The sequence below is a fragment of the Indicator indicator genome, chromosome 1 (assembly GCF_027791375.1).
Source record: "Indicator indicator isolate 239-I01 chromosome 1, UM_Iind_1.1, whole genome shotgun sequence".
NCBI classification, from domain to species: Eukaryota; Metazoa; Chordata; class Aves; order Piciformes; family Indicatoridae; genus Indicator; species Indicator indicator.
The window spans coordinates 85,670,271-85,692,097 of NC_072010.1; the positions used below are offsets into that span (position 1 = coordinate 85,670,271).

The 21,827-nt window shown below is 40.8% G+C and overlaps 1 protein-coding gene across 1 annotated transcript in view; it reads left to right on the plus strand.

Moving 5' to 3' along the window:
- IMPG2 (interphotoreceptor matrix proteoglycan 2) overlaps positions 1-21,827 on the plus strand; it is a 66,569-nt gene that overhangs the window by 41,602 nt on the left and 3,140 nt on the right. The window contains exons 9-17 of the mRNA XM_054385736.1: positions 3,225-3,386; positions 5,902-5,960; positions 7,067-7,084; positions 9,250-9,494; positions 10,162-10,244; positions 15,658-15,964; positions 16,440-18,025; positions 18,724-18,943; positions 19,642-19,852. Of these exons, the coding sequence (XP_054241711.1) occupies positions 3,225-3,386; positions 5,902-5,960; positions 7,067-7,084; positions 9,250-9,494; positions 10,162-10,244; positions 15,658-15,964; positions 16,440-18,025; positions 18,724-18,943; positions 19,642-19,852 (2,891 nt within the window). The remainder of the gene's footprint in view (positions 1-3,224; positions 3,387-5,901; positions 5,961-7,066; positions 7,085-9,249; positions 9,495-10,161; positions 10,245-15,657; positions 15,965-16,439; positions 18,026-18,723; positions 18,944-19,641; positions 19,853-21,827) is intronic.

Sequence of the window (21,827 nt, forward strand, 5' to 3'; positions counted from 1 at the left end):
AGAGCAGGAGTGAGCAAAGCTCATCTTCTGCACTCACATGTTGACTGTGCTTTTGGTTTTTGGGGGACTTACAAATGATTGAAAGAGCCATATATTAGCAGCAAACATATGCCTCTGCTAATTACTTATCTCTCAAATGCTAACTAGCTTCAAGGAGGGTAGTGGTCACTATAGTGCTTTACAAAGTTACCTAACTACAAAATGGAAGAGAATTGAACCAAAAAAATTTTAGAGGATCCCTAAACAATGTATAAGTTTCTCACTGGTGGCAGCTAAACTTTCAGGTGAAAGGTTTTTCCATTTCATGCACTATACCTAATGCAAGAAGCAGCTTTGTGGAAAAGTTCTGTTTTGTTGGCTCTCTTTCACTTTAAATTTATTTTTTATTTAATGAGGAAAAACAACAACTGCATATAAATAGCCAAAGACATTTGCCTATTTGACTAAAGTTAACTTAAGAGCCAGCTTCCCTCTCCCTCTCCCTCTCCCTCTCCCTCTCCCTCTCCCTCTCCCTCTCCCTCTCCCTCTCCCTCTCCCTCTCCCTCTCCCTCTCCCTCTCCCTCTCCCTCTCCCTCTCCCTCTCCCTCTCCCTCTCCCTCTCCCTCTCCCTCTCCCTCTCCATTCCCCACAAATCTTTATTTTATTTTGTTTTTCATAACAAATCCACGATACAAGATCTGTTTTTTTTTCTCATGTCTCTCAGTATGCAACAAGGAATAGTATGCTGGTTGTAATATACTCAGGAGCTAAACAGATAGTGTTCTTCCTGTGCTGACCAGTCAATCAGATTGGATGAAAACTTGGATTTCACTCCTGCCCATGGTAACCACGATAGTTACACACTTCCTTGGTGCATTGCACAGCCACTGCTCTGGGGCTTCTCAGACAGCTGTAGACATACCAGTTGAGGACCACCACTTCAGTTCAGCAGAGGTCCCTGCTGATCTCCCAATGCCCATTGTATATCTGGAAGGATCCTTCACTTCCCAAGGCTGAAAAACACAGGGTACTAGACTCATAGAACTATAGAACTGTTGAGGCTGGAAAAGACCTCTGAGATCAAGTCCACCACTTGCCTAGTGCTCACAATCCCACCGTTACTGCTAAGACACTACCACTTAAATCATGTCCTTCAGTATCATATCCATGCATCCTTTAAGTACCTCCAGGGATAGAGAATCCACCACCTTCCTAGGCAGCGTGTTCCAATGCCTGATAATGCTTTCTGTGAAGAAAATTTTCCTAATATCCAACTTGAACCTCCCCTAGCACACCTTGAGGCCATTCCCTCTGTCTTGTAACTTGTTGCATGTGAGAACAGACTGATCACTACCTCACTCCCACCTCCTATTCTGGATGTAGAACTTGCCAAAAGTATCACAGAATCACAGAATCAATCAGGTTGGAAGAGACCACCAAGATCATCAAGTCCAACCTATCACCCAACCCTATCTAATCAACTAGACCATGGCACCAACTGCCTCATCCAGGCTTTTCTTAAACACCTCCAGGGACGTCGACCCCACCACCTCCCTGGGCAGCCCATTCCAATGGGCAATCACTCTTTCTGTGAAGAACTTCCTTCTAAGATCAAGCCTAAACTTCCCCCTGCACAGCTTGAGACTTTGTCCTCTTGTTCTGTTGCTGGTTGCCTGGCAGAAGAGACCAACCACCCTTCAGGTAGTTGCAGATGGCAATAAGGTCTCCCCTGAGCCTCCTCTTCTCCAGGCTAAACAACCCCAGCTCCCTCAGCCACTGGTAACTTGTCAAGATAACTTGTGACAAGGTAACTTGTCTCGCAGGTGGGACTGTAAGAGCCTTATGATAAATGAGTAAATTTTGGGTATATCAGCCTGTTGCTGACTGGGCTCAAATGAGGAGTTCATGTATCGATAATTGCACTTTAAGTTGCCTCATTACCATCCCATGTAACAGAATTTCTGTTTGTAGCTGAGGTCAGCTAGATGGCCTTGTACTGGAGCAAAGATGTGTAAGGGATGCATTTAGATTAGATGTCAGGAAGAAGTTCTTTACGAAGGTGGTAAGATGCTGGAATGGGTTGCCCAGCGAAGTTGTAGATGCTGCGTCCCTGGAAGTGTTTAAGACCAGGCTGGGTGAGGCTTTGTCCAACCTAATCTAGTGGGAGGTGTCCCTGCCCATGGTAGGGGGGTTGGAACTAGATGTTTTTTAACGTCCCTTCCAACTCAAGCCATTCTCTGAAATGGAAAATAGAACGATATTCAGTATGAGAATTCTCAAATAATGGTCTTGCTTAGTAGATGGCCTCTTTAGTTGCTGCCTCCATCCTTGAGGCTTTTTGAGCATTCCATTACAGTACAAGGCAAGCAGGAATGCTGATGGCTGAAGTGAACATGCTGTGCTTTATAACAAGTATGTTTGTGACTATCAGCTCGACCCACCAACGGTGCCCTGAGGTGTTTCTGTTGCAGAATTAGAGAATAGTAGGGGTTAAAAGTGACCTCTGGAGGTCATCCAATCCAAACCCCCTACTGAAGCAGGATCACCTGGGCATGCCACATAGGAATGAATCCAGATGGGTTTTAAAAGTGTCCAGAGAAGGAGGCTTCACAAACACTCTGGGCAGCCTGATCCAGTGTTCTGGCAACCTCACAGCAAAGAAGGTTTTCCTCATGTTGAGGTGGAACTTTCTGCTTTCCTTTTTGCGTCCATTGCCCTTCGTTCTGCCAGTGAAAAGTGACTGGCCCTTTCTTCTTGACACCCACCCTTAGGATATTTGTAAAGGTTTAGCAGATCCCCTCTTAGTCTTCTCATCTCCAGGTTAAAGACTCCCAGGTCTCTCAGCCTTTCCTCATCACTCAGATGTGCCAATCCCTTCATCATCCTGGTAGCCCTGTCCGTACAGCATTTGTGTAGGGGGCTCAGGTTTTCTGCCCCATCACAACCCAGAGAAACCTCCAGGTTTGTAGCACCTGGAAAAGTTTCTGGTTCACATAAGAAAGGTGTCTGGACCCAAGCTTAGGAATGTAGTATGCTGTTGATAGCTGGCAGACTGTCTGTACATATAGATACCCAGGGATGCTTTCTACATGGAGTTAATCCAAGATAGGTAGGAATCTTGCCTGTGGTAAGTAATGAGGATTGACCTCCCGGGAAAAAAAAAAAAACAAAACCAGCAAAGGCCAAAACAAAACAAAAAGGTATTAAATCAACTCCTGTTTTCTTATTTCTTCCTTCCTTTCCAGACCAATAATGAGATAAAGAAACAGGATGAGAAGCAAGTGAGACCTGTAACTGAGCAGATGATTGAGTTCAGCATCTTGATTGTCGGTGAACAGTACAGCGAGGACCTGAACGACCCAGCTTCTGCGGAGCATCAGCGGCTCTCTGAACAATTCATCTCTCAGGTGATTACCTCCCCTGACTCTTTGTGCTATCTCTGCAAAGCAAAGCACACAGCACCTGTGTCAGGGCTGTCTTCTCAGGGGCTCTGCAGAACTGTCTTAGGGCTTTTACTGTCTGACGTAGGCTGGCAAGACTAAAAAACTGAAAAGTTTGAGAAGGGACTTTTTACAAGGGCTTGTGATAAGATGAGAGAGAATGGACTGAAGCTGGAAGAGGGGAGATTTAGACTGGATAATAGAAAGAAATTCTTCACAGTGAAGCTGGTGAGACACTGGAACATGTTGCCAAGGGAGGTTGTGGGTGACTCCTCCCTGCAAGTGTTCAAGGCCGGATTGGACAAAGCCTTGAGCAACCCAGTCTAGAAGGAGGTGTCCCTGCCCATGGCAGGGGGGTTGGAGCTAGATGACCTTCAAGGCCCCTTCCAACTCAAACCATTCTATGAATCTATGAATCCATGAAATATTCACCCATCGTGAAGACACACTCTTCTGTCTGACATGCTGCCTTTCTGCTGCATTGTGTGTAGTGCACCAGCTGCCAGACACCCAATGCTCTAGTTTTATTTTTGTGTTTCTCATGAAATAGCCTGCTATCATTTTTGCAGGCAAAAGAAGTAAAAATATGGTTTTTTTTAATTATTAGAAAATTATGCTGAAGCCGTGAATGGGGACATACTCTAAACAGGACCTTTCTGAAGGACTGCTCCCTGTCTTCTTTCCCCATTTTCTGATTTACTTTGCCTCGGGTTAGCAAAAGAAACTAAGCTAGATGCTATTAATAAATGAAAAGCCTTTCCACTTATTTTAGTCCTTTTTAAAGACCTACCAGGGCTAACAAACTCATTCATTATTTCTGCTCAGGAGAGACATTTTCTTAGATGAATTGCCTGCACTGCAATGAAGTAGTCTCTGAAATCTAGGCTGACACAACAACCTTTGTTCCTCATTTCTGCCTAGAATGGGAGCACATTTTAAATCCTTCCAGCCAGTTTGTACACACTTAAATCCCATAGGAGTGAGTGGGAATGAGCCATGGTTAGGCACTTACTTCAAAGAAAAAAAACAAGTGTGTGTTATAGATGTAATTATGTACACATACATTCTTGATTTCTTAAAACTTGATTTCAAGGTAATTTAATATTGTTTAATATTTAATTTTTAAAATGTAATGTTTTCATTTGTATGTTACAAATAAAGTTACTTCCCAACAAAATACAGATACATATTTAAAATGTGATCATACTACTGTCTCCTGAATTTCCTGTCCCTATTTTTTCCAATATCAATTATGGTAACTTTATTTTTGCCATCATTTTCTTGTTTCAGTGAGTTTGTCTTTCCTTTCTCTTGGGAGAGCAATCTAGGGTGCCATACAGCAGCACATCATAACCACAGAATCATAGAATGGTCTGGGTTGGAAGGGACCTTAAACATCATCTAGTTTATGCTTTCTCTAGCTTTGCTTCCTTCTTAGTCCTGTGTAGTTGGGGTTCTCTGTTGAATCCCTTCCAGTGGGGCTAACCATGTGCCAGACCCTGGCCAGATGGGAAAGAGATATACTCTTCACTGCAGCCAAAAAGCATCACCACAACTGTCACAAGTTGCTAGCATAGGCTAGACATCTCAATTTTCCTAGTTGTGTGGCCAAGTAGCAATGCCATAGTGTGTGTGGAAGAAATGTTAGATGGGACACAGTCCACCTGGCATGTGGATGTTCCACTCCTTTGATCCCTTGCCTGGTTTTCTCTGTGCTTGGATGAAGAAATATTGTCAGCAGCACTTCGATTGTTTAAGTCTCAGCAGAGGCAGTTTAAAAATAGGGAGACTGGTGAGGGGAAGAAGAATTTGAGGAGTGAAAAATAATCCTCAACTGGCAAGGCTCTTTTGAAAGGAAAAAAGAACCCTAAACCAGCATGATCAATATTCTGTTTCTTGATTTTGACTCATGCAGCACAGTTGACTATTGAATTAAGCCTGGATGTGCTGCCATTTTGCTGCTCCCATTTGTGTTTTGGTGTAACAGTGCCAAACACTTGTGAGCCCTTTGCCCAGTGAGGGCACTGGAGATGAACCATGTTTCGCACTATGCAACACAGTCTAAGAGGTCCCTGCTCTCGTGGTGGATGCTCCTCCTATAAGTGGCTGCAATACAAAACATTTTCCCAAATTCTTTTTAATCCTGAGAAGTTTGGGGAATAACAAAAACTTTTTGGACAGAAAAATGTTGGTGCTGCATAAATAAGAGAAAGAATATTGTCTGTTTGGCTTCCACCCCCCCTTTGAATATTTCTATAAAGTTTTTGGGACTGTTGGACAGTTTTTCGTACTTCTTCTTTTTCTAATAGTGAAACAATGTCACCTGTCACCAAAACAATTCTGAAAGCATTTTTCTCAGCTTTAACAACTTAGATACAGTTTAAGAAAATGTTAAAAATACTTCTTGATTTTTCACTAAATGAGTAAGGTGGAGGAAATCTGTGCTAATTTTTTGTTTTGTATTGTTTCCCCCTCAAAATAGATGAAAAATGTATTTGAAGGACTACCTGGATATAAAAACATCCATGTCCTGGATTACAGGTAAAAAGATACTGGTTTGTAAGTGGTGATTGAACCTGATCATGTATGTGCTAGCACCACACTTGGAAGAAAATCAGCCATGTGCATGGGAGTTCTTGGGATGGATTAACCAAAGGACAAGTGCTTTCAAACTTGGCACTTCTATATACAGAGGTAGAAATAGAAATACAGGACTGTATGTAAATGCAGTCATTTCTTGTTTTGCTCTTGGCATTCACCAGAGAATCTCACATTGCCAAATCTACAAATCACATCTCCACTTGCCTGGATTTTAGGAGCAGGCATTCTAATTCAAGATTCTACCCTAAAATTAAAAGAGGTCTTTTCTAATTTAAATTCAGTATCTGATACATCTTCACTACTGGTGACATGTCCTAGTATTAAACAAGGAAGAACACAGAAACCTTTCTGAAGAAATGTGTTGTATTTAACATTTTTTTTTTCAACTTCTTGATGTTCATTTTGGGGTGTCTCTAAAGATTGGTGTTTGAGATAGGTAAAGGTCTTTCTCCCTTTGATCAAACCAAAAATGGCTGAATAGTTTGATACAAAAGTTTCACTCTATTTCTCTAAATATTTCTTTTAAAGACTAGTTTCCTCAAGTCAGTTTGTGCTTTGGAATGATATTTTAAGTTAATTTGGGGAAAAAGAGGTTCCTATATATTATTCATTGAACATCTGATGCCTGAGTTTTGGGGTACATGGATCACAACCTATGATTTTCCTTCGATAGACTGGATAGAACTTTCAGAAGCTAATGAGACTGTTCATGAGTTAATCTAAATTGTTTTTTCTTTGTGAATTTGTTAGCTGTGTTTCTTAGAATTTATTAGCTGGAATATTCTAGTTACACATGTAACAGCTATACTGGGAAAGGTTTTATGGTAGGAACCAGCCTGCATGAAATATCGCAGTTGAATGAAAGCAGAACAGTTTGTTATCAAGCAGAATAACTACGCAGCTTATAACTATTTGCTGTATTTCTTCTCAAATTTGTGTGCCCTGTAGAATACAAAAGCAAATTTGTTAAAGTCGGAAGACAAAGGAGATTATAACATTGATTTAACAGATTTTGTTACTGTGTTTTGTTTTGTTTCTACCTTCAGCTCTCCTGAGGACGACAGGTAAAGACAACTATTTAATAGATGCTATCATAATACAGATAGAAAAACATGTTTAGCTGGAGGACACTGTTTTAGGGATTTGTAGATTTGGCTCCAGAGTAAGAAAATTATCCAGCAAAAATATTTTATGAAGGAGTTATACCAGAAACTGCAAGTAACTGATCTATTTTGAGTACAGATAAACCTAATTTAGTTAAAAAGATTACTTGGTCAAAATCTTCCCCTACACAACACAAGTCAGCTACTGGGCTAATGGATATATGAGTCTCTTTTTGGAAGAAAACAAAATTCCTTAAAGAGAACTTAAGATCTTTTTACTTTGCAGCAAAGTATTGAATAAATACAGGTTAATTATTATTATAGAAATGAAAGTAGGTAAGAAAACCATAGTTCTCCAGCAAATGCAGCTACTTCAAGGCCTGAGGTGCTGCACATCTAAGCAGTAGTTTTATAAACATTCTTTAGCAGAAGATGAGATCAGTCTGGACTTGTTCTCTATCAGGTACATGCAGGATAAGCATTCAAAATTCTGCTCCTCTAGTATTTTAAGAATTTTACAAGACAGAAAATTAACTGCAGCCTTTAACTTACTCCAGGTACTATTTTCTTTACTTTGTTTCTCAGCAGAGGAGTTAACCAGTTTCCACAAAGAGTTTTACAGAGAATGAGCATTTTAATTTTAGAAGAAAGCTTAGAAAACACAAGTCTCTTCACAAACAATAGTGACTTAAAGCCATCCTTTACTATTCTTCATTTCTGCAGGCTGAGATGCATGCAGCTATTCAAAAAGGCTAAATTCCAAGCACCAGATGTTTTAGCCCTTTGCAGACAGATGATAGTGTAGCAGCTATTATTTAGGAATTACTAACTGCAACTGACAGCAGAGTTGTATTAAGTAAAAGTTAATGCTCCTCCTTTACCACTGCTATCCTTTTTTATTTCCTCTGCTCAAGTCAGTGCCCACAGTGAGCCTGTGGTGGGCTCATCTCAATGGTAGAGCCAGCAGCAAAACTCCAGCAGGCTCCTGGTTCTAGTCAGTGTGTTTCCTGATTATTTCTCTGGATCTGGGGCTTTAGAGACTTCTCTAAACAAAGCCACTACTGTAGCAATCCAGTCCAGCTCTGTGCAATGAGGAAAACCTGTCTTTGGAGAAGGTTTTTCTAACACTTCATAGATTACTTCATTTTCTTGCTGTGTCCTGTGTACAGCCAAAATAGATTTTCTAAAGCTCCCTTGTGTTTCTGCCCAGTGTATGGTAAATCTGATTGATGTCTATGCAGTCATGTGAGAGAGGACATCCAGATGTATGCAGGAAAAGAAAATTAAGAAACCGGAGGAGATTTAACACGGAAAAAAGCTAAACTGTACACAGATACAAAGCTCAATTGAAGAATAAATTACCAAATGAGTCTAGAAAAATGTTCCTAATTATAAGCTGTATTAAGTAACATTTAACTGCTATTAAAGACATTATTTCAAACAGACTGACACTGCACAACGACAGTGATCAGGGCTCCCTCTTGCTACGGTAGATTGCTACTATATGCAGCCTGGTTTTCTTGGCTGTTTTCACAGCCCAGAGCCATTCCCATCACTGGCATGATCTTAAAATCATCACTCACACTACTGTGTACTGGTGGGCCTATTAATAATGCTGGCAGAAAGGCAACGTTTTGGTCAGCTTGTGGTATGTCTGCCATTCGCTAACAAATACAGAGCTGGGACCAGACCAGGTACCAGGTTCTGGTGGCCTTTTTCTTGAGAACTTTGCAGTGGTGGAAAGCATAGGCAGGGACATACAAGAGGAATAAGGTGGATATTAGGAAACATTTATTTCCTGCAAGAGTGGTCAGGCATTGGAACAGGCTGCCCAGGGAAGTGGTGCAGTCCCCATTGCTGGAGGTATTCAAGAAATATGTGGACATAGCACTTTGGGACATGGTTTAATAGCCATGGTGGTGTTAGGTCACTTGATGATCTTAGAGGTCTTTTCCAACCAAAACAGTTCTATGATTCTATGAAAATAATTATATTTTTTAAAATTTAGAATCCTTTAAAGAAAAATAAAAATTAAAAAGGTTCTTGGGGGGAAAAATGCTGCTTGTTCTATCGTGGAAAACCTTAAATCTCTCACCTTTATTCTCTTTCTTTTTGTACAACTGAAGTGGGGTGGAAGTTCATTATGCTGTTACATTTGATGGAAAAGCCATCAGCAATGCCACCTGGGACCTGATTAACCTTCATTCGAACAAGGTGGAGGACAACTTCTTTATGGGCATAGAGGACAATCCAACAGTTGTGTACACTATCAGTGATTTCCGAGATTACATTGCTGAAATCCTCCGGAAAAATGCCTTGCTTGATAACATTTCCTTGTCTTTAGATGTTAACTCTCTTCATCTTACTAATGGTGAGTATTAATCATGATGCCATAAATAGTATTGGTGGTGAGCCAATATTTGAAGTTTTGTATAATTGGTCTCAGATGAGTGAGTTATTCAGCTGCCCTCTGAATAATTAAAAAGAAACAATAAAAACTATTGTGTTGTAGCTTGTTTTGCTGATCTTAACCAAGACAAGTCCTTAGCAGAAGTATTCCATTCTTAATCCATTAGATTATCCTTTCTCCTGCTTTGCAATGAGGTTCATGATATGCAGTTTCAGGAATAGTTCCAAAATTTAACAGCAATAGAAGGGGAAATGTGGTTCACACGATGCATACTGCACTAAGATGATGCTTACCTTAGCAGTGCTGTGTTGGCCTTGAGTAGCATAAAGGAAATACCTGGTTTATCCTGCTAGAGGTGGTGGGAAGTTTTGTCCACCCTTTGTTCTCATTTTTCATCTGTAGTTCCTGTCACAAATCTAAAGGCATTTCCAGAAACAAAATCTCTCTGGGAAACATTTTCAAAATATTTAGGTAATGGTTGGGCTTGATGATCTTAAAAGGTCTTTTCCAACCATAGTGGTTCTGCAACAAATCTGAGGTGAGGGAAAGGTTTTCAGCCAAACTTGCAAAACAGCTTCCTCACACTGCTCCTACAGTCTTTAGATCCCAAGTATTTCTATTTCCACAGTGAAAGAAATACTACACCCTACACCAGAAGACCCATCCTGGATTACTGAGCATCCAGTTGTGCTAGAGCGTCCAGAGTTGGATGTAAGTATGTTCTGAGTGCTGGCCTTTGGACACATTTTAACAACTTAACTCAGAAAGGTCGAATTGCAGCCAGCACCCAGAGCTTCTATAGCCTCTTGTTCATGCAGAATAAGTAATAATGAAGGTCCAGTTTATATTGGAAGAAAATCTCTGGTGAAATCTCTCATCTGAGAATTTGGTATCTATTGCACAAGAGTTTTCTGTGATCCTCTTCTATCAGACAGCAGTAGTTTCTGTTTCTATATCCAGGCCTTGCTTCTTAGGCTTCCTTTTGTCTGTTTTTATCTCATATTTAGACAGTAAATTGCTCTAAAGACATGATTCTTCCCACAACACTTTCACTGGAAAGCAAGACCTAGATTTAAGCCCTAAAGCTCTCTGCTGGAAGAGATAAAATAACAAGTTTCTCTTTTATGTTTCTGTGTTACTTTTGCTGAAAGTCCTCAGTTCAGTTTTCAAATGATGTCTATCCACTTAAAGCCAGCAAAGGAAACACAGAAAAATACTATTATTTTTAATTAAATAAATTATTTATTAACTCTTGAAATTTTAACAATTTCCTCCAATTACCTCCGGAACAACCTGAAGTTCCCCAATGGACAGGGACTTGGTGTCTCTATCTGTGTATGTACAATGTAAAGGAGCTTGAAGCAGAGATACCAGGTTAGGTGCTAGCAACACTAAGATCAAATCAGTTAGTTCTACTGACAGCTAGAACCTCTGAATGACAAAGCATTGTCTGGGATTAACGATTTATCCAGTAGGTTTCTATTCTGCACTCTGTTGTGTAACACAGAGGTGCCTTCAAGAAGAAATGAGCTCAGTTTGTACCACAAAACCCAAGTCCATCTTTGCTTGATGGGAGGTTTCCACTAAGTTCATTATGACATAAAGTATGAGCACAGACACGTGTAATTTCAGGCCAATTTCTGAAACTTTGTGGAAGCAAAAGTCGTAGTCACTTCATGAAATCCCAATACTCTTGTTGGAATGGTCACAGGTATAATATCCCTAATTTCATGCCACTTTTCCCTGAGCTTTAAAAAATAATCATTGCTATCTGAAGTGCAAATTCATATTTTCTGGAGCCCCTATTACAAGAGGGATATGGACGTGCCAGAACGTGTCCAGAGAAGGGCCACCAGGATGATCAGAGGGCTGGAGCACCTCTCCTATGAGGAGAGACTGAAAGAGTTGGGGCTGTTCAGTCTGGAGAAGAGTAGGCTCCGAGGTGACCTTCTTGTGGCCTTCCAATATCTGAAGGGGGCTACAAGAAAGCTGGGGAGGGACTTTTTAGGATACCAGGTAGTGATAGGACTAGGGGGAATGGAACAAAGCTGTAAATGGGGAGATTCAGACTGGATGTAAGGAAGAAGTTCTTCACCACGAGAGTGGTGAGAGCCTGGAATGGGTTGCCCAGGGAGGTGGCTGAGGCCCCATCCCTGGAGGTGTTTAAGGCCAGGCTGGATGAGGCTCTGGCCAGCCTGATCTAGTGTGAGGTGTCCCTGCCCATGGCAGGGGGGTTGGAACTAGATGATCCTTGTGGTCCCTTCCAACCCTGACTGATTCTATGATTCTATGATACGGATTTGCAAGAGATGGCTTAAACAAGGTGTGGATAAACATTGTTAACTGTCAGGTAAGGGATTTCTCTTTACTAAAGCTATCTAACAAGATTGAAACATTGCAGATGTTTATTTTAGTTAAGACAAAGGGTTCTGCCACCTTTACTTTCTGTCTGCGGATATTCTGACAGATGTGCAGGCAAGGACATTTTAGCATAGAGGCAGCTTTGCAGTTATAAGTTTTAAATCAATTTTAAGGAATAGTATGTGCAAGAAAAAATTGTGGAAGTGACTTTTTTTCTAATTATGGACTCTGATTAACAATGTCATCTATGTCTTCAGTCAAAACCTCAAATTATGCAAAAAACATTGAGTATATCCAAGAAACAGCTGTATGCAATCTATACTACACAGATAAATTTCAGAAATTCATAAACTCACTTAAAGAGTAAACAAGGTTGAAATGATTCATCAGTTACTTCCACAGATATAAAACCTGTATGGCTCAATACCGCACTGCTAAAACTGTTACCTCTGAAAAAAAATTTTGCTGTTATTTTTCTTAGTTGATCTGAGAATAAGTTTGATTTGTATTATCATACACACTCTTGACATAATGTGGGACTATCATGACTCACTATCTAATTGCTAGCAGATGGGACCAACTAGTCATTAATTCTTCTGAGTTTTACAACATTTTAAAGTGAAGAAAAAAAGCAAGTTTAGCTTTTGCAAAGTGTATTTTCTTATTATTTCTGTTGAGTTGTAACAGGTAGAATCCTCTGGCTTGCAGAATACAATGCCTTTCTGGCAGCAGCAGATGGAAAATCAGGGAGGAGGTCCTGTGTTTTTAGTCATCTGTCATATTTGTAAGTCTTTCAAAAGACATTAGTGAAAATCAGAGGTTGCCAATATGATATTAAACTTGTTAATATAATATATTGCACTGTAACAAGAATTGTTGAATAGTGTTAGTTGCCATGGGAACATATATCCACATTCAAATAAATGATGAAGTGCAATCCCTGGCAACTAAATGCTCACATTAACAAAGAAAAAAGAAAGAAAAAATATATTGAGAAGCTCTTGCTGGTAGGCCTTATTCATTCTTTATGGAATTTATATGTGTAATTTGTTTCTAAATTTGCACAGTAACTTTCTTTACAGCTTTATTTATGGTGGTAAATTTTGCCAAAAAAAGGTAATTAATGGAACACATCTAGATGGGATTTATGCTTTTCAACTGATTTATTGTTACCACAGAAATTAAAAATGGGAGGAGACTTTGGTGGCATAAAAGTCTACAAAAATGTGATCAACACAGGTAGACAATTTACTAATAATACTTTAACTGGCTTGTTTCAAAATGTGTTCACAAGCACTTTGAATGAAGTTGAAAATTTAATTCACCCACGTTTCAACCAGGAGAAAATTTTAATTAAAAAATATTTTGTTTTCCTGTTACTCAAATGAAAAAAAAAGAGATGAGACTGAAATGGTGAGCTACAGAAATCGTAAAATTGTTTTGGTTGGAAAGGACCTCTAAGATCATCGAGTCCAACCAATGGCCATTAAACCATTTCCCAAAGTGCCATGGCCACACTTCACCACCTCTCTGGGCATCCTGTTCCAATGCCTTACCACTCTTTCAGGAAAAAGAATTTTTTCCTAATATCCAACTTGAACCTCCCCTGGCACAATTGCCCTCGTCCTGTCACTCGATACTGGGGAGAACAGACTGAACCCCACCTCACTCCAGCCTCCTTTGAGGGAGTTGTAGAGAGCAATGAGGTCTGTCCCCATCTCCTTTTCTCCAGACTAAACAACCACAGTTCCCTCAGCAGCTCCTCACCAGATCAGTTCTCCAGACCCTTCACCAGCTTTGTTACCCTTCTCCGGACATGCTTCTTGTGTGGTTTGGCCAGCTTCTATATCACTCCTCTTCTTAGATGGATAGGGGAGAGGGGAAAATATAACTAAAGGCTGGTAATAAGGTAGAAGCAATTTAATAATGCTAAGGAGAAGAAAAGAGCAAAGGCCATGCATGGAAGCAAAAGCGCAGAGAGATGTCATTCTCTACTTCCCATCAACAGACAGTGGTTTGTCACTCTGGGAAGCAGGACTCTAACACATCTAACACTGCTTGCTCTGAAGGACAGACACCATGGATGAATATCCCCACACCTCCTTTCACTTAGTCCTTATATATCTGAGCTGATGTCATATGGCATGGAATACTCCTTGGGTCAGTTTGGGTCAGCTGGCCCAGCTGTGTCCCCTCCCAAGTACGTGATCTCTCAGTGTACTCTTGGGGCAGGGAAATGTTGGAAAAGCACAGCTTGGGCTCTCTGTTCAACAGTAGCCAAAACACTGATGTGTTATCAACACCCAGCTACAGCACTGCAAAACACAGCACTAGAAAGATGCTCCGAGGGGAATTAACTCCAGCTCAGCCAAACCCAATGCACTTCAGCACCTCAGTGTCCTTCCTGTAGGAGGGGCCAAAACCTGAAGCCAGTATTCAAACCTCATTACAGAAACCTGTGCCCACTGCCCACTTCATTATGACTATGACATCAGCAAGTGGTTAGTTCTTAGTGAACTGCTTCTTGAAATTGTTTGGCAGTTTTTCTTACTCCAGTGGGATTTTCTTGGTTTATATTAGATTATTGCACAGCACTGGTATGCATATGAAACACTGATCCCTGAGTTGTAGTCAGTCAGGTTGCTTTTGTAGCCTTGGCCATATAACAATCTCTTTGTTGTATTTTCCCCGTATAATTACCTCATGAAACATCATGGTAGTAGACTATTATTTAAAGATGAAGTGTGCTAAGAACTAAATCTTGTGCTAAACAAAATTATTGGGGTAGGGAGTAATAAGCAAGTGGTGTGCAAACTGGAGATTCAAAAACATTTAAAAAGATATTTCAAGCAATTTGCAAATGCATTGTGCTTAGACTTTGTTATTCATCAGTACTGCTGATAGGCTCTTTTCTCTTCCCCTTCCCCTTCTCCTTCCCCTTCCCCTTCCCCTTCCCCTTCCCCTTCCCTTCCCCTTCCCCTTCCCCTTCCCCTTCCCCTTCCCCTTCCCCTTCCCTTCCCCTTCCCTTCCCTTCCCCTTCCCTTCCCCTTCCCCTTCCCCTTCCCCTCCCCCTCCCCCTTCCCCTTCCCCTCCCCCTTCCCTTCTTCTCTTCTTCTTCCTACACAGGCATTTCAGCTTTGAGACTAAACTTATTTCATGTTCTAAATACCCTTCTTTATATGATGGTCTTTGTTTCCCTCCTGAGTTCTCACACCCAGAAACTAAAAGATAATGAATAACCACAGGGTCATTTATTCTACATTCAAGTTCAGCTTCTAGACTGTTTTATGTATCATAGTAATTATAATATTACAATTACCATATTATGTAGCTGACAAGTAAAAGCTGTTCCTGCTTTAGGAAGACAGGTAGTACTGTGCACACCTATATTTGATTTAACTGGAAATGAGCAGATCCGGTTTTTCAGTAAAGGAAAGGAGATGGGGTGGCAATAGACAGTAAATAATCTCAAAGGTCTCTTCCAACCTCAACAGTTCTGTGATTCCCTTTTTGGTGGACATGACTGGACACATGAAATGTATGTCACAAGGATGTGCATTTTACATGCACATTGCAGATAATTACCGAAGAGTATCTATTTGCCAAGTCCTCCCAGTCTGGCCCCTCCTGCTGCTGTGCATTACTTTCTCAAAGAGGCAGGAGCAAGCAGATTTTGTTGTTGGCTGCTGTTAGCAGCCTTGATGGGGTCAGCCAATGCTTCCCCTGTAATGATGGAAATATTAATAGTGGGTTTATGTTCCAGGACAGCACCTTTTTAGCTGAACGGCCTTCAGCAGATGAATCAACTGTCAGCAATACCTTGCCCTTTGATTTCACCAAACCAGATTCCACTTCAGATAGTGATCAGGAGAATGACAATGAAATCTGGCCAAGACCAGAAAATCTGGACTATGGGGCCAGTTTGGCACCTGAAGCTCCGCTCTCCTCAGAGACTGACGTCACTTCTTTGCCTGATGGTCTGAATTTAGAGGATGGGAATCAGACTCCTCATTTGGTCACTGTGCCAGTGGACTCTCTGGAATGGCTTTCAGCCCGTAATTCTTTAGAAGGTAAGTTAATGCCTTTGACTGAAGATTGATTTGGTTGCCAGTGTTTCCTGATACTCACCAGAAGTATAGAGGTCACCAAAATGGCTTTTCAGAAAGGTCCAAAAAACTGTCTCTCTCTCTGACAGTTTTTACCTTTCCTGTAGGCACATATCCAACAACAATATGCTGAGGTAAAATGCTTGTAACAGTTAATGATGCCTGTTCATCCCTCCAGGAAATAGTGTGCAGCATGGTACTTGTTTAAGGGCATGCAAGTATTTTCACATGTCTTCACTTGGCCCATAGAATATGTGAATTAAAATCAGGAGAGGTCAACAGGGGTCCTTCTGCCTTTGACATACAAAGGCCAGGAAAACATACTGAATACAGTTGCACTGAACACAGATCTAGAGACCACAAAATGTATGTAATTTGACAGGTTTTATTCCAAACAACAACTAATTGGAAATGTATTTTTATTTTTCCATGTTTGAAGATACTGGACTATCTGAAGACCTTTTGCCTTTAAGTCCTCCTCGCTTTGTGCCTGAAGAACTCCCTTCTACAGATGACTATGAAGTTCCTCTGCTTTCTGCACCAACAGTGGCCTCTTCATCAGGGATAGAGACTGATATAAAAGAAGCAGTATCTGCTGAGAAGGAAGAAGTAACCCAAGGTAGTCCTGCAGGCAGTAAGGATGTAGACTCTGTGTTGTACCAGCCTGTGGAAGAAATTCCTTTTCCTTCAGAAGAACATCCTATGGAAGATGAAACTGATATGTATCTTGGAGATAGAGTTATATTTGATGATGGGTCTGGTTCAGCTTTTGATGGTTCAGGAAAAGAAATGGAATCAAGTATTTGGCCTTGGGAAGAAGCAACACTGGAACCAGTTTTCTACCCTGGTTCTGATAGCTGGCTTGAAGATGACAATGAGTCTTTGTTATTCAGACCTGATGATATTCCTGAAGGCATGATCTTAGACTATATTCTTAACTCTGGGAATAAATTAGATGATGAACCTTCCAAAAATGAGAATGAAGGTATGGACGGTATAAAAGAAGATTTCCTTGATGAGTCTGAAACATTTGTCTTTCCAGAGACTGCAACTCAGCAAGTACCTCTACTGCAGACAGAAGAGTTGTCATCTGTGGAACCACCTACACAGACACAAACCTTGGGTGTGTATGAATCTTCTTCTGTTAAACCATCCTTGGTTTTGGAGCCTTCAGAGGACCATTCCTTTGTAGACATGCCAACTGGAGAGGTCCCTGTCTCACCACATGATACAGGTCTGTCTGTAGAAGATAGTCTCCTTACTTCTACAGAGACTGTCAGTATGGAGCAACCTGAAGAGCCCAGCATAGACCAGGACATCATCGAACAACAACATGAAGACAGGACAACAGTAGAAGAGCTATTCACAGTGCAGCAGTCAGGGGTAACTGAAGCTGCTACAATAGGCAGGTTGGACACTATCTCTTCAGAAACTGTTCTGACTACATATCCTTCCATGGTATACCCAGATGCCTACACGGTAAGCCCTGATGCTTTCACAGAAGACCTGGCAGGCCAAGACACTCGTGGATTAGTGGTGACAGCTGCCACTCATGTTTCAGTTGCAGTTCCTTCTGTAACAGATAAGACTGATGTCCTAGAGAGCTTTACTGGACATGTCGGTACAGATCATGACACACATGTTTCTGTGAGCTTCAGCACTGTTGAGCTTCTGTCCCATTTCCCTCCTGTGACTACCTCAACAAAGCTGGGAGATGAAACAACGCAAGTCCTGGATGTTTCTGTGGACTTGGGTCACAGGAGTACTGTCCACTTTTCTCCTGAGCTGACTGAGGAGGGAAGCAGTGTGACTAAAAGTCACGTGGAGCTAACAACTCGTGTCCAGTCCACAGAGATGGCCAGTGTGGCTTGGGCCACGCACGAAAATCACAGCAGCACTCCTGTCCCATCACGTTCTCTAGTTGTGTTTTTCAGTCTTCGGGTCACCAACATGATGTTTTCAGAGGACCTGTTTAATAAGAACTCCCCTGAATACAAAGCATTGGAGCAGCGTTTCTTGGAGCTGGTAAGAATCTCTCCTGTAGAAAAAGACCTGGGAGTCCTGGTGGACAACAGGATGAGCATGAGTCAGCAATGTGCCCTTGTGGCCAGGATGGCCAATGGGATCCTGGGATGCACCAAAAAGAGTGTGGCCAGCAGGCTGAGGGAGTTCCTCCTCCCCCTCTTCTCTTTCCTGGAGAGACCACATGTGGAGTATTCTGTCCAGTTCTGGGTTCTCCAGTTCAAGAAGGACAGGGAACTGCTTGAGAGGGTATAGCAAAGGGCTACAAAGATGATTAGGGGACTAGAACAACTCTAATAAAAAAAAGACTGAGGGACTTGGGGCTTTTTAGCTTGGAGAAGAGCAGACTGAAGGGGATCTGATTAATGTTTACAAATACTTAAAGGGCAGGTGTCAGGAGCATGGGACCAGTCTTCTTTCAGAGTTGCCCAGAGATGGAACAAGAGGTAATGGGCACAGCTTGAACATAGGAAGTTCTGTCTAAACTTGAGGGTGTTTGAGCAGTGGAACAGGCTGCCCAGAGAGGTGGTGGAGTCTCTATCTCTGGAGTCATTCAAAGCTCACCTGGATACCATTGCAACCTGCTCTAGGTAAACCTGCTCTGGTATTTGAATAAAATAATTCAGGTTCCTGCTGCCTGTTGCTGTAACAGTGCAAAGGTTCAAAGATTCAGCTTTCCTGTCATATCCCCTGTGTTGCAGCTGGTGCCCTACCTTCAGTCAAACCTGACAGGCTTCCAGAATCTGGAAATCCTGAACTTCAGAAATGGCAGCATAGTGGTGAACAGTCGGATGAAATTTGCCAAACCTGTGCCTCGGAACGTCACCAACGCTGTGTACATGATCCTGGAAGACTTCTGCAACACTGCCTATCACACCATGAACCTGGCCATCGATAAATACTCCCTGGATGTGGAATCAGGTAAGGATGGCAGGGAAACACAGCTTGGAGCAAGGGATTTAGACTGACTCAAGCTTTAAGAATTTAGTAAGGAGCCCAGCCATTTAGAAACTGCACACTGCTCATCACAGGCTTCGCTTTTAAAAAACAACATTTCTTCACAGATTTCAAAGAAACAAACAAAAAGCATGGTAGATTTAGATTGCCCCTTAGGAAGAAGTTCTTTCTTATGTGGGTGAGGAGACACTGGAACAGGTTGCACAGAGGGGCTGTGGATGCCTCCTCCCTGGAAGTGTTAAGGTGGTTGGAGCAACCTGATCTAGTGGGAGGGGTCCCTGCCCATGGCAGTGGGGGTTGGAACTAGATGATCTTTAAGGTCCCTTCCAAATCAAGCCATTCTGTGATTTTACTTATTTGCAAAATATAGTTCCAGCAGACCAGAGAACACTTGAGGACATATTCCAGTAGGAAAAAGAATACTTTATACTTGTTTTTTTTTTTGACTAGCTTGTTGGATGGTCTTAGCCATATCACCGACATGCACTGTGCAGCAGAGGAACACTTCCTAGCACTGCTTCACCTTAACAGAACCTTTTGTTACTCAGGAAAGATGTGTGATGGATTTCTGCAAAAAAAAGAAAATGGCAGCACATAGCCAGGGCTTTGTTCAGTTAATGTTCTCCTGTCTCATTAGTATTTTCTGCTTTATGTATTCTCAGGTGAACAAGCAGATCCCTGCAAATTCCAGGCCTGCAATGAGTTCTCTGAATGCATAGTAAATCGCTGGAGTGGGGAAGCAGAGTGTGTCTGCAATCCTGGCTACCTGAGCATCGAGGGGCTGCCCTGCAACAGCATCTGTGACCTGCAACCAAACTTCTGCTTGAATGACGGGAAGTGCGACATCAGCCCTGGGCAAGGCGCCATCTGTAGGTAGGTCATCCTGAAACACCTTCTTGTCTCATGCTTTTCTCTCTTTCTCTTGGTCTCTCCTTCTTTCTTTCTTTCTTTCTTTCTTTCTTTCTTTCTTTCTTTCTTTCTTTCTTTCTTTCTTTCTTTCTTTCTTTCTTTCTTTCTTTCTTTCTTTCTTTCTTTCTTTCTTTCTTTCTTTCTTTCTTTCTTTCTTCTTTCTTTCTTTCTTTCTTTCTTTCTTTCTTTCTTTCTTTCTTTCTTTCTTTCTTTCTTTCTTTCTTCCTTTCTTCCTTTCTTCCTTTCTTCCTTTCTTCCTTTCTTCCTTTCTTCCTTTCTTCCTTTCTTCCTTCCTTTCTTCCTTCCTTTCTTCCTTCCTTTCTTCCTTCCTTTCTTCCTTCCTTTCTTCCTTCCTTTCTTCCTTCCTTTCTTCCTTCCTTTCTTTCTTTCTTTCTTTCTTACTTTCTTTCTTTCTTTCTTTCTTTCTTTCTTTCTTTCTTTCTTTCTTTCTTTCTTCTTTCTTTCTTTCTTTCTTTCTTTCTGTCTTTCTTTCTTTCTTTCTTTCTTTCTTTCTTTCTTTCTTTCTCTCTTTCTTTCTATCTTTCTTTCTCTCTTTCTTTCTCTCTTTCTTTCTCTCTTTCTCTTTCTTTCTTTCTCTTTCTTTCTTTCTTTCTTTCTTTCTTTCTTTCTTTCTTTCTTTCTTTCTTTCTTTCTTTCTTTCTTTCTTCTTTCTTTCTTTCTTCTCTCTCTTCTCTCTCTCTTTTTCTCTCTTTCTCTTTCCCTCTCTTTCCCTCACTCTCCTTTCTTTCCTCCCTTCCTTCCTGTTTGACAAAATGTCTTTCCATGTCCAGCCACTTTATTTGCACATAACATCCTACAAGATCTGTGCAAAATTCCATAAGATAATGTGAGACATAATGATTATCATTCTTCTTATGCTGCTGAGCATTGGTCCCAATATTAACATTTGTTTTCCTATGCATAATTGGAAATGAGACAATAAAAAGAATTTCTTTTATAAAGCAGAAACATCAGGAAATAAAACTAACTTGGAGAAATGGTAGCGATGGAATTTACAAATTGCCTTCCTTGACCTTTGGGCACAGAATTTATCTCCAGGTTTTTTTTCAATTAGCCAAGTGTTAAATGCCTCATAAAGTACATAGGAGTTAATTCCACCACAAAACTTTGTATCTGAAATGTACATCCACACAGGATAAATATATTAAAAATCGTACTGTTGGTTAAGTAAAGGTCATAGAAGTAAATCATTGGTGATTTAGGAGAAATCAGGTGTGGTTCACAAAAAGATTGAGGTGGTTGAAACCCCATCCCTGGAGGTGTTTAAAAGACTCCAAGATGTGGAGATGAGGGTTAACACCAGACTTGGTAGAGTGAGATAATGATTAGACTAGATGATCTTAAAAGTCTTTTCCAACCTAAATGAGTCTGTGATATTACTTCAGGTGTTGGGATTCCTTGTTTGATTTTTTTTCTTTTTTTCAAAGCTTACCTTGAACATCTTGGAAGAGAATCTTAGAGCCCTAGCAGTTAGGAGAAAGGAAACCATATTTAAAGCTATAAAAATGGATAATGTCACAGATGTAGTACCAATGTTATCATATTTCTGTAATTGTGTTAATTGGAACCAGGTAAATGTCTGAACTCAAGCATGCTCTGACCAGTAGGTATTAAGAACTCTTCTGAAAAATTTAAATTATTGCTTACTACTTTCAAAAACTGTTTCAGTTATTGATGTTAGAAGACCTAATTTACTGATATTTCTTATTAACTAGGTTCATTGCTTACGACTTCTTGAATTTTAATAGCAAGAAATCCCAAACACACAGAATGCAAACATACTATTTTTGCTGGAATATTTAAAGTCAGTATTAACATCAAAGCTCTCAGGTTCAACACCACAGCAAGGCAGAAATACCAAATGCTCCTTTGGACAACAAAGATAGAACCTTGGACACATATTTCTTTCTCGTTATTT